Source organism: Lissotriton vulgaris, chromosome 10 (genome assembly GCF_964263255.1).
Source record: "Lissotriton vulgaris chromosome 10, aLisVul1.2, whole genome shotgun sequence".
In the NCBI taxonomy this organism is placed as follows: Eukaryota; Metazoa; Chordata; class Amphibia; order Caudata; family Salamandridae; genus Lissotriton; species Lissotriton vulgaris.
Genome location: NC_141698.1, coordinates 759,001,391 through 759,015,146, shown reverse-complemented (window position 1 = coordinate 759,015,146; position 13,756 = coordinate 759,001,391). Strand labels below are relative to the sequence as shown.

The following is a 13,756-nucleotide window of genomic DNA, read 5'->3' as shown; positions in this document are numbered from 1 at the left end:
ACTAGGGTACGGTGGCAGACAGTGTCGAAGGCCGCGGAGAGGTCTAGGAGGATGAGGGCCGCTGTTTCTCCGTTGTCGAGCAGGGCTCGGATGTCATCGGTGGCTGCGATCAGGGCAGTCTCGGTGCTGTGGTTGGCCCAGAAGCCAGACTGCGAGAGGTCGAGGGATCCGTTCGTCTCGAGGAAGGCGGCCAGCTGCTTGTTGACGGTCTTCTCGATGACTTTTGCAGGAAACGGGAGCAGCGAGATGGGGCGGTAGTTCTTGAGGTCGGTGGGGTCGGCTGATGGCTTCTTTAGTAGAGCGCTGAGTTCGGCGTGCTTCCAGCTCTCCGGGAAGGTAGCGGTGTCGAAGGAGGTGTTGATGATGTCCCGCAGGAGGGGTGCGATGACAGCGTCGGCCTTGTTGAAGACGTGGTGAGGGCAGGGGTCCTCATATATGCAAGAGCACCAACAATACATTACAGATTCAAGCAATTTGTCATAATTTGTGGCCCCAAAAATTCTTTAGCCCCTAATGTTTTTCATTAGCCCCACCCTTAGTCCAGCCTCTAGCCTCGCCTCCTTACTACCCGCCGTGCCACCACAAATCAATTTGATAGGTACCTCGGCCTGCACTTTATTTTCCACATTTAAAACACTGGATATAAACAACTTCCACCATCACACGTCTAGCTAATCTTTTGTTGCTTATGCCACATTTTATTTTGCAGAAGAGGCTCCGGATGCAGAACAAGAAAACGATAAAGTTATGAAGTCTCCGCCGCCTCCTCCTCCACGAAGAATCTATCCACCAGGGTCTGGTCTTGCGACAGCAAGAACAGTGGACATCGCGCACTCGATGAAAAAGGACCCCTCAAAGGTTGGGGGATTCACATGAAAATTATTTCCGCTAGGCCCAAATTGCACAAGTGCATGTTTCTTCAGGGACCAAATTTACTATGATTAGAATTAGAGCTGGTGTTTGGTCTGGTTTTTTTTTTTATTTATTTTTTATTTTGGTGCTAAGCCCCATTTTTGCAAATTATCTGAAGTGTTTATTGCAGACATTATTTTGTTCCAAAGAAAAGTTATTACCTTCTACTTTAAGAACACCTGCCTGGAGCATTCAAGCTAATTATAGTTAAGCCCGACTGCGCAGTATGTAAACGAACGGATTCAAATCTATTCCGGATGTGACAGGTTTCCTGATTGTTGAACAACTTTGAGCACTGTCTTTAAATGCTGACATTCTTTTGAGAATTGTTTTGGTTCTTTTAAGGTCAAAAATAGGAGTTACTCTGAAAACGTGCAACTCTATTCTGGTTTGAAAACCTTTTCTTACAGACTTGTGCAGGCGTCGGGATTTTAATAAAAACGCGTTTAATGAAAATGCCGATGGCTATGTACAATGTAAGGTGCACTATGGTTTTCAATGTTAATATCAAACTTGGAGATCAGAATCATTTGGTTAAAGAAGACAGCACAGTTTGTATCTGTAGGACACATTAGTACTGACGAAGTTCTAATGGACTCTTACTGTGTTCACCATTCCCCAACTTTCTAGGAGCTTAATGACGATATGACAAAATTCGCGAGATGTCAAACTGAGGACCATATCTCTCACCCGCAGCCTCCTGTGGGAACAGATTCCATCACAAAGGATGACGACGAGCAGGAAGGAGAGCGCATTATGGCAGAACTGCAGGTACAGTTTCCTTGCGTAGGGCTACGTCAACCCACTGGTGCACTTATCGTAAATTGTGTTAACAGTGACGGTCACGCGTTTCCCTGCTCATACGTGCGGCATTCCTAGCGTGTGGCGATACTACCACCTAGCGGGCAATAGTAGAAACGGCGCTCACTGTATGCAGCTTTTTCTTAACGAAGCAAACTAAATAAACACACGGTTAGGTCATGCTTCCTTGTTGAGCGATGGCTCGCCTGCATCTGGGGATGTTTCATTTTTAGCTAGCAACAATGAAACCTTCTGTGATGTAGTTTAAATCCAGAGACCCCTTGGAACTGAAGACCAGAAGTAAACGGCACTCTGCCGTATGTATCTTGGTCCAACCAGGAAGCTACAAAGTGAGGAGGGAATAAGGGGTTGGATGGAACAACAGGACAGAATGGAGACAATGCAACAAACCTGTAAACGTATTTTAAAATGTATTCAAGGCTGATCCTTGATGGTCATGGTCTCGTGCTGGGCTTGCACGTCTGTTCATCGAATCTATGGTCCGCTTCCTGTTGTCGCCTCACAAACCTTGCCTCCCCCCTTTGACCAAGATTACTTTCCTTAATGCTGCCATTCCAGCATTGCAAGATACACGAATATTTTATCCGGGACTGTCAAAGGCCAACCTATTCCATTTTACAAATCTTGTTTAGACAACAGGCCTGCAGTCAAATATATTCGCTTCAGTACTGGAAAGAAAGCAGGAAATACAAGGTAGTGTTGATTTAAAATCTCTTACTTTCTTAGGCTTACCAGAAGTGTTCATACATAGACGCAACCTCGAAAGTCCACGTCGAGCAGTCCAGGGTGGAGAACCAGACGAAAGACACGAGGCCGGTGGGATTGATACATCCAAAGGAAAAAAAGGTAACCCTGGGTGAATGAAATTAACCAACCATTGTTACGATGCAGCTTTTCTGTGGCCTGCGTCCGCTGGTTTGTTCACTGCCGCCTTGGTGCTGAGTGGCGGTGCCACCGTTAATGGCCAACTGCAATGTGTGTATCTAAAGACCTATTCCGGTATGGGGTAATATGAAACTCAGACACAATATAATCGAGGCTCTGATGGTTCTGGGCCCCTCTGCCGTTTCCTTATCAATGATCATTTACAACTAAGGGTCCGGGGCAAGGAGTTATGAAACAAAGTGATTTTTATTTCTCAATAAAGCCAATATTCTGGCAGTGCCACCTTTGTCCCCTCTGACAATGCCATCCGCACCTGTTCTCTATCAACTAATAGTATTTGCTCTCCAACGTTGCCACCACCAACATATTTTTCTTAATCACATTTTTCAACAAAAGTCCCCTGGTCCTAAGCCCCATCTACAAACGCCACAAAGCACCACCTACCACCGACTCTTCCTCTGACCCCATCCTGATGTACATGTTCATTAAAATGTCAATCTCTGGCCTCTGTGATTAACCCTGCACCCCTTCTAGTAATTATGCTGGCTCAGCCTTCAAGGGCTCTCTCCCATCCTGGTCCCAAACGGATTTGCATGTTTCTAACTCGAGGTCAAATACTTCCAAGTTACAACTCCATTGATGTCACTATAACGACAGCTACTACATCCTGAATGAAAGATTAAAACATAATTTGTCATCACTTCGACCCCATTATCACTACCCTCTACTTCAATCGATTTAAAAAAAGTTACATTAATTTAATGTCTATTTAAAGATCATGACCCTAATTTACCGTAGCCTTACAACAAATAAAATCTAGTTACATGTAATTACTAACCTTAACCTGGCACTCGTCCCTTAATGAAATCAAAACGAACACAATTTTCTTAATCAACTTACATCAAATTAAGGCCCATGAGACGTTTATCCTTACCCTAACCATAATACCGCACTTGGTGCTAACCTATAATCAATTAAAGTAAACGAAATATTTCTATTAAACCTCACCGTAGTACAAAGCTTATCCTTTTTCCTAAGTTTCAGTCAAATAAATTAACTAAATTATGTTAATTTCCCCTATCCTTTAATTAATATTAAATTACTAACAAAAACCCTTTTCTTCATGTATTTACTTAAATTATGTTAAAATAGTTCATTTAAATTCAAATAATGTGATGGCTTTCATGTAGTCATACCCTCCAGTGCTCACTTTAGTGTAATACAATCAATGTAGTCAGGGTGTACCACTCTATATCTTTTTGTCTCCAGACCCCCTTCCTTTTCTTTCCCCTTCACTTCTTACCTACCGTCAGCCTCCATTTCTGAGCGTGCTAGATGTCGTCCATCTAGCCGATTTGTCTTTTTCAGGCATGGGCTCATTGTCACCCCCCCTTGGCGGGGAGGGCACAGTGCTTCAACTCAAGGGATATTGTGCTGGCCCGATTTGTGTGTCAATGCAGACTATGCTCAAAGCTGAAGTCTTCGTACGTGGCTGTGAGATCCCAGAAGTCTGTTCTTCCTCCTTTGATTCGGAGTCATTGGGAAATGCCGCCTCAGGGCTGGGTGGCGAATGGAGAAGCTGTGCCTCCGAAGAACTGGCTTCGTCAATTGCCTCAATGCTGCGTTCCCTGAAGATGTCAGGGGTCTTGTTGGACTTTTGCTTCTGCATCCTCTGATGTACGCACCTCCGCCCGTCTTATTACCAAAGAGTCTTCTTCAAAGGGAAGGTGAGACAACCCTCACACGTAGTGCTGTTGTGGTTTTGGGGGGGGGGGGGGGGGGGGGGGGGAAAGAGGCACAGATTGCACACCTTGTGGTGGACAATCCATGAGAACTTTGAGTGGCATTGGGGCAGTACTGGAATGATGTACTTTAGTGTACGTGCATTCTTCAGGACAGAGTCTTCGATTTAAGGGAACAGAGGCCCTTCATGGCAAGGCATCGATGGAAGACAGGTCTCTGTGGAATGGCTTTCTGGGGAGACAAGGGAAGTCTAAGATATTCAGCTGTGCCGAGTTGTTCCATGAAGGAAACCACTGAAAGTCGCCAATCACAGAGCCTTGTTGGTGATCATTTGAACCCAATGGCAGAAATAAAGAATACACCATGGACACGATGCCCATGTGCATTGCCAACTAAGGGAGGAGTCCTATCTTGTGACTGGAAAGACTTCTTCAAAGAAAAACAACTTGCAAACGTCTGCATACTTCTTCCATCTAGTGTTGGGCTCAATCATGTGAATCTACTGCACTACATGCAACAAACAGATGCTTACAGAGCAAGTAACATTTTCCTTTTCCTGTACATCACCTCATTCACAGACCTCACCTATTCCCCAGTGACACTTGCTGGATATTTCTTCATTTTCCTCATCACTCGGCCTTATGCTAAAGTGACTGATTTAAATCACATTATCTCCGTTGGATAGTTTATGCATATCTATTTACCATGATACACTGTATCCCTGCCTGAGCCCTCATTCACCCCATTTCCATAAGACTGTCAGCTTTTTCAGCTTTTCTCTGGAACCTTGGGGCTCATTTTGATAAGCATTTACCCCTACTCGTTGATGGCTTTGGAAGTCCTCTGTATGAGCGGTATACAGTCAGACCTCTCATTCCAGTTGGGTAAGGCATTGATTAAAACTCTAATCGTGAAGTTTGTTTATCCTGACAGCCTTCTTGATGACCTTACCATTACGTTTAGCTCCATTGAAAAAGTCCTCAAATTTGGCACCTGTCCTCTTGACTTTTCTTCCTTCCCTCAATACCTGAATGGAAGGTTCTCTGTACAAAAGAACGTGTTCCGCAAATCCATTATGTTGGTCTACCAAAACTGTACATGTCTTGGCTTCCTATGCTATCAAACCATCTTACCATATACTAAAGAGAAAACCACTTGCTTGCAGTCCTAACTTTGCTTTTCCACCACTAAATCACCTTGTTTCCCTTCTAGGTTATGAATTGTTGCCATCCTAGCGGTCTCACTCTTGAAAGTTCTCCTATGAAAACCTGGGTCACCAAGATCCTGTACACCATTGAAAGGGTCCTGAAGAGACCCCTTTTTCTCTTCATGGAGGCTGCATCACAAAGATTCACTCCACCCTGCTCAGAGTATTTGACCAAGACTAGCACAGAGACCTACCAGATTAACTATTGCTAGCATTTCTTTGTAATTATTGGTTCAAGGTATGTGTGCTGTAGATACACATGCTTTGCATACTCCTGCCTTCTAGTGTTGGGTCTTCAAAGAAGTCTTTTCAGTTGTGATAGTGCGCATGGGCATCAACACCATTGTTAGGTAGTTTTTTTCCGCCATCGGGTTCGGACCTGTATTGCTGCTCTCCAGTTTGAAACCGTTCTTCGGGGTCCCCTCGGTGCACAATCAACTCTACCCTCGATGGTATTGTTTCCCGTACACGTTTCCCTGTTCTCTGCATTCTACAAACTCTCCATTTTCGATCGAAAACCTCGTGGGCGGCCATCGGGCCTAACCACGTCGGTCCAGCCTTCTACTGATGGAACAGACTCCATTCCAATTCTGTCCTCTGTGCCACGCCGAATATACTCGCACTGACCTACATCAAGTTTGTAACTTGTGCCTGTCTCCGGAGCACAAGGAAGAAGACTGCAACGCTTGTTAGTCGTTTTGGTCCAATAAGGCTCTACGTGGTCATCTGACTCGACAATGAGATGCAGCGCTAAAGTATCCAACACACTCCCAATACCTTTGGAGAAGAATCTGACCAAGAAGCGATCAAAGTGTCTGCCGGAGAAGAAGAGGCCCTCTCCGTTCCAGAGTCTGATTCTGAGCTCAAGATCGATCTGGAGTCTAAAGATGTGCCTCCAGGACAGGGTACCTGGAGTACCAAAGACCCTTGCCCTCTAAATCCTTTTCCAGAACTCATAAGGTTACGGTACCACCTCTGCCTTCTGGCCAAGGTCGGCACAGAGAGAATGTTTCTGACGCCCCACCTCTCGGCTTGGCATAGAAACAAACCATCAAGCCTTACGGCTCGGGACCGAGTCGGCTAAAATTACCTTCGGATCTGAAAGCATCTGACTCCAAGGACAAATCTGGATTGGAGCTGAAACCCTCCGCTTCAAAACACAAACATGCTTCGAAGCCGAAACCCCCCGCTTCTAAACACGCTTTTGAGCCGAAACATTCCACTGCCAAAGACAAGTCTATTTCATCTCCGAAATCTAAGGCCAGTGTTTCTGATCCTCCAGAACCAATGTTAGACATTCTTAAGGCCAAATTGGATCCCAAACAGAAATTTTGTTATATTAATCCTGATACTGGACATATTTTGGCTAAAACGCCATCAAAACACAAACTACTTGCAGAGGACACCACTAATAAGATTCCCTTAAAGAAGAAGGGCATGGCTACCAGCTCTGTTTATCCTGCCTCACAACCCTCTCCACCTCCACCACCTTCTCCACAGTTAATAATTAAAGACCCCTTACACATAATACCTCAGGGATCTCAACATATAGATCTAGATATGGATCACGGTGATGATGATACTCATTTGCCTGCAGACTAATGGGACGATTACACCATTGATCCTCCAGTAGACAATGAGCCAGACCTTTATTCTGCAAAGCCATCACCACCGGACGATAATGTGGCTTATCAACAGCTCATTGCTAGAGCAGCAGAGTATCATGGGGTACCCTCACATAAAGAAACATTAGAATAGGACTTTTTATTTGAAACACTTGAGTCCACAAACAGATCAAGTCAAACACTTCATATGCTTAAAGGCATTATGAGGCATGCAGATATCTTTAAAGACCCTTTCAGAGCACATATTTTAACTCCAAGTGTAGATAAAAAATATAAACCCTCACCGTCAGATCATGTGTTTATCAAGGGACAATTACCTCTTGACTCCCTTGTAGTGTCCAATGCTCGCAAAAGAGCTAACTGGCAAACCTCTGGGGAGGTACCTCCCCAGATAAAGAATCCAAACTTATAGATGCCTCTGGGATACGTGTGGCTGTTGAAGCCGCTAACCACTGGTTTATTGTAAACACACAGGGCCTACTAGCTAGGAACAACAGGGCACACTGGAATGAGATGGATTAACTGCTCCAGTATCTCCCAGACATACACAAAACTAAGGCACAGCAGTTAGTTGAAGAATGGAAGTTCATCTTTAACTCCTTAATCAGATGTGCTTTAGATGCAGCTGACACCGCAGCTAGAGAGATCAATACCAGCTTTCTCCTTAGGAGGCATGGTTTAGGATCACGGGATTTGCACCTGGAGTTCAACAGTCCATTTTGAACACCCCCTGACAAGGAACACCTATGGTACTATGGTCGGTCAATCCTTAGAAAAGATGAAAAAGGACACCGAAGTGGCAAAATCCATCGGAGCGCTCCAGTCCCCATGTAATAGAGGCTCCTTTTGCCGCTCATTTTACAGAGCAGGCTCCAAAACAAGATCCTCAGACCCAAATACTTCCTCTTACAAAGGCAACAACCAATCCTTTTCCTCTAGAGGTGTCTATAGAGGAGGATATAGAGGAAACAATTCCAAAGGTAGAGGTAAAGGCGCCACACCACGTAACACCCCTTCCCCTAGTAAACACTGACTTGCCCACACTTGCCCCCGATCACTTAACACCTTTCAGGGGAAGACTTCAACAGTTTATCCCCATTTGGCAATCTATAACAACCGACAAATGGGTGCTCCAGCATGGTTATTTCCTGGAGCTCACCTCCAATCCACCAAACATTCCACCACACGTTCACTAACTGTCAGACCATTTGCAGTTACTCAGACAAGAGGTACACTCTCTCTTACAAAAGGGAGCCATAGAACCAGTTCCGTGCAAATTCAGAGATTTACTCTGTTTATTTTCGAATTCCCCAAAAAGATGGTTCTCCAAGACCAATTTTGGATCTCAAAGAGTTAAACCAGTACATACGGTCAGAACATTTCCATATGGTAACGCTTCAACTGGTTCTTCCTCTCCTATAGCAAGGCGATTTTTTGTCCACACTGGACTTAAATGATGCATATTTTCACATTCTCATTCACCCAGCTCATCGCAAATATCTCAGATTTGCGATAGCAGGCAAACACTATTAGTTCAAAGTGCTTCCATTCAGAGTGACCACTGCTCCCAGGGTTTTTTCAAAATGCCTAGCAGTGGTAGCAGCTCATCTCAGAAGACAACAAATTAATGTCTTCCCGTACCTAGACAACTGGCTCATCAAAGCCAGCACACAAAACACTTGTTGTTTACAAAACACTCAGACCATTCTACACCTACTCCACGGATTGGGTTTCACTGTCAACATTCAAAAGTCTCACCTACATGCTTCACAGATATAATGTTATCTAGTAGCCACTCTTAACACTCAAACGTGTCTAGCCCTCCTCCAAGGCAGCCAGAATTTCCTATCTCCAAACTCTATTGCTGTAGTTCCATACCAATGAAACCTTGACAGCCAGGACTTTCATTCGGCAACTGGGAATGATGGTGTCATGCATTGCAATAGTACATTATTCAAGACTACACCTGCAATCATTACAAGAATGCTTAGCACGTCAGTGGAGTCAGTCACAGGGTAAATTAACAGATCTAGTGTTGGTGGACAGTCACACCCATCGCTCTCTGCAGTGGTGGAGCCCACAAAATGTATCAAAAGGGCAGACTTTCATCACCCCTGTTCTACAAGTCGAGCTAACAGCAGACGCATCTCTCACAGGTTGGGGTGCACATCTCCATCATTACACAATTCATGGTTTCTGGTACGACAGACGTCGCCACATCAACTATCTAGAGCTTCTAGCAGTGTTTCTGAAAGCTTTTCAGGCTCATCTCACCAGCAAAGTTGTCCTAGTCTGCACAGACAACATGACTGCGATGTACTATGTCCAAAAACAAGGGGGGGCACACTCTCTCCAACTGTCACGCCTGTCTCAGACAATTTGGAAATGGGCAATCCATTCCAAGATTCACCTTCTGTCATAACACCTTTCAGGAGTGAACAATCAAATTGCAGAGACCTTCAGCAGAAGGAGACAGCAAACACACAAGTGGGAACTTCATACCCAAATTCTCCTGCCATACGTTCAACAATGCGGATACCTACAAATAGATCTGTTTGCCACAGTAGACAACGCACAATGCCCAAACTCTGCCTCCAGGTTCCCACACCATCTATCTAAAGGCAATGCCCAATGGATGAAATGGTCAGACATATTTGCCTATGCTTTTCCGCCTCTCCCACTCCTTCCGTTTGTGATTCAGAAACTCAGACAAGCATCACTCACACTGATTTTGATAGCTTGCACATGAATGAATGTGGGTTTATAGATGGGCCCGTCAACCATGTACACTACCCTGTTAGAGCTCCCAGTAGTTCCACATCAAAAGGTACATCTCACCCCCAGTTTCCTCACTCGGAACCATGGAGAAATCAAGTATCCAAATCCCAAGGAGCACAACTTACCGATTTGGCTCCTGAAGTCATTGACTATGGATATTTAGATTTACCACCAGACTGTATGACTATTCTGAAAGAAGCATGAAAACCTACTACCAGAGCTTGCTATGCAGCAAAATGGAAACAATGTGTTGTTTACTTTAATAACAACGTTTTACCTCTAGATACTTCTGTTCAGAACATTGTCTGTTACCTTGTAAACCTACAGCAATGTGGGCTAGCTTACACATCTATTCGGTTGCACCTGGCAGCAGTAGCTGCTATCTGCAAAACAGTCAGCATTTGTCTTTGTTCAAAGTTTCTGTTATCAAAGTCTTTGAGGAGGGCTCAAAGAGAGTTATACCACCAAGAATTCCACCAGCACCAATGAGAAATCTTAATGTTGTACGTACAAGACGAATGGGTCCACTCTTTGAATCATTATACAAGTGTCCTTTGCCATTTCTGTCATGGAAGGTTACATTCCTCATTGCAATCACTTCTTTAACCCCTTCACTGCGGCGGCTATTCCGCCGCAGTGCCAAGGGGGCGGGGCGGAAATGAGGGGGCGCATGCTGGTGACGGAACCGCTCCGTCACCAGCGTCGGTTGCGCTGTGCTTATGACGGAGCGGTTCCGTCATGGCCCTGCCCGCTCAATAGAACGCTCAGCGCAGGCGCGGAATTCGCACCGCGCAGGAGTGTCGGGCGGGCCATGACGGAACTGCTCCGTCATCAGCACAGCGCCACCGCGGCTGATGACGGAGCGGTTCCGTCATCAGCAGGGGAGGGGTTAAGGAGAGTTGGTGAGCTATAAGCATTAACCTTAAAAGAACCCTTCTTTGAGCTCCATAAAGATAGGGTAGTTATTCGCACCAATCCCAAATTTCTTCCTAAATTGGTTTCTGCTTTCCATGTTAATCAATCAGTTGAGATACCTGTGTTCTTTCCTCAACCTGATTTAGTAGCAGAACAAGCTCTTCACACACTTGACGTCAAAAGAGCTTTATTGTATTATATTGAAAGAACAAAAGATTTTCGTAAAACAAAGCAGCTCTTTGTTTCATTTACACCACCTCACAAAGGCAATCCTATTTCTAAATCTGGCATTTCAAGATGGCTTGTTAAGTGCATTCAAATTTGTTACGCAAAAGCTAAAAGAACTTTACCTATACCCCCTAGAGCGCATTCGACTTTAAAAATAGGGGCATCTATGGCCTTTTTGGGTAACATTCCTATTGCTGACATTCGTAGAGCAGCAACATGGTTTACACCATACACGTTTGCCAAACACTATTGTGCGGATGGACTAGCACGCCAACAAGCCATTGTAGGGCAGACAATGCTAAAAACACCTTTTCAGACAACTGCAACATCTACTGGTTAGGCACTGCTTTGGGAGAATACTTCTATATAGCACACATGCCTCGAACGGATTATGTTACTTACCCGGTAAGCATCTGTTCTATGCCTGTAGAGCTGTATATTCACATGCACCCACCCTCCTCCCCGGGAACCTGTAGTTGTTGCAGTTCTCATTCACGTTATCTACGCATGGACATCTCTTTACAACACTCACCTACTCCATTCTTATCCTCCTGTGGGAAAACAATCCTACAATGGAGTCGAGGCCGATGCGCACTATCACCGATAGGAGGAGTCACCTTACCTCATGACTGGAAAGACTTATTCGAAGAAAAACAACTGGCAAACATCCAGACCCAACACTAGATGGCAGGAGTATGCAAAGCATGTGAATCTACAGCTCTACATGCCAAGAAGAGATTTATTTTTTTATTTTTAAAATCTTATATAGCGCGCAGCTACCCTAGGGCATCCCGGCGAGATGCTTACTGGGTTAGTAACATAATCCTTTCTCTGCTATCACATACAATATTGTACTGCTAGACATGTCTGCAGGCCTCATTTACTGGTTTACATATACCACCTTCAGTGCAAGTATTTATGCACTTCTTATGTACCCTATGGACAGTATTTCTTACCAAGATGCTTGAAAGAATTCAGACAGAAAATGAAACATTTTAAAATAAGTAATACTTTTTCAAATGAAGATTTCCATGGTTGTGTTAAAGGATAGGCAGCCTCCATTAATTAGATGTTTTAATAAATAAGCTTTGGCAAAGCTCAGAGGTCATGTCTTAATAATGTGAGTGCTAAGCAGTTGGCGTTGCCAATTTTTGCAAAGTATTGTTTTAAAAAAGTAAAAGAAATACCGTAGAAAAATCAAATGGTATGGTTTTTTTTATGAATGGCATGGTTAATTTTTCAAATACTTTTCACTCGGAAAACTCTGAACAGAATCAAAAAAAGAATAAGGAAGTGTCAGAATGTAAAGAGAACCACTTACCCAGACCAAATATATCTGCCACAGGATTTAGCCATTTGCTCCTCTGCGGTAGCTCAAAGAGTAGATGCCCTCCAGTAGAAGTGTCATGCAAAGTACACCCTCTGCCGCCAGCTGAGTGAGTGCAGCAGATGGCCCTTCCTCAGTCCCACAAAAGCCTTTGTGTTACAAAGCTTATGCTTTAATGCAATATGTCTGAACAATTACCAGTACCGCTAACTCGCTTGAATACTCATTTATAAGACACCATATTGAAACTGTAACAATATGTACTTTCAGGCTTCCTTTTCTGCCTAGAATAAATCTTTTATTTTTGTTATTCACATGACAAAATTAGACTTTTTTTTTTACAAAAACAATCACATTATTTACATTGTACTTCATAGCAAACTCTTTTTCATACAAACATTTCTACTGAACTGAACTCTTCATTCCCATACTCACTTCATACTTTCCTTTTTCTTTCATTCAACATTCAACACACTCACAGATTCCATAAATTACAACTTTCTTAACCAAAACTTTTTTTTTTGTTATTCTTTGAAAGAGCCAGCCATAGTACTTTAAAGCAAAATACATGGATAAACAAAACCAATGCATTTGAACTCTGTTTTTTTAAATAGTTTCTATTGCTGGGAAAACTGGTCTACGCGTTTCGAACGCTGGCTAAGTTTTGAGTTCTCATCAGGACCACGCAGCTCTATGCTGTCCTTTTCAACATGCCACGAGAATGGTAAACACGCATTTACAATGCAATGGTCTCGGCATTGTTAAAGTTAGAGCTATTGGCATTGCTCATGTCATTATTTTTATTTATGTTTTTACAACATAAATAAATGGCATTGTCATTTACAATGCCAATGGCTTAATCACTCGCAAATGCGAGACCTATTGCATTTGTACCCACACAGAGCCACACACACAAAGCCACCCACACACACATACAGAGCCACCCACATAGAGTTATTCACATAGAGACACCCACACACACACACACACACACACACAGTGCGGCCCTCACACAGACAGAGCCACCCACACATAGAGCCACCTACAAAAAAGCTACCCACACAGAGCCATACAGACAGAGCCACACACACAGACAGAACCACACACACAGACAGAGCCACAGACACTGACAGAGCCACACACACTGACAGAGCCACACACACAGACAGAGCCACACACACAGACAGAGCCACACACACAGACAGAGCCACACACACAGACAGAGACACACACACAGACAGAGACACACACACACACACACACACAGAGCCACACGCAGACAGAGCCACACGCAGACAGAGCCACACGCAGACA

At 44.0% G+C, this 13,756-nt stretch overlaps 1 protein-coding gene across 12 annotated transcripts in view; it reads left to right on the top strand.

Moving 5' to 3' along the window:
* Positions 1 to 13,756, top strand: part of KIAA1217 (KIAA1217 ortholog) — a 1,418,769-nt gene that overhangs the window by 1,388,454 nt on the left and 16,559 nt on the right. For all 12 annotated transcript variants that reach the window (XM_086941665.1, XM_086941664.1, XM_086941666.1 and 9 more), the window contains 3 exons: positions 710 to 858; positions 1,543 to 1,683; positions 2,461 to 2,580. In XM_086941665.1, the coding sequence (XP_086797791.1) occupies positions 710 to 858; positions 1,543 to 1,683; positions 2,461 to 2,580 (410 nt within the window). The remainder of the gene's footprint in view (positions 1 to 709; positions 859 to 1,542; positions 1,684 to 2,460; positions 2,581 to 13,756) is intronic.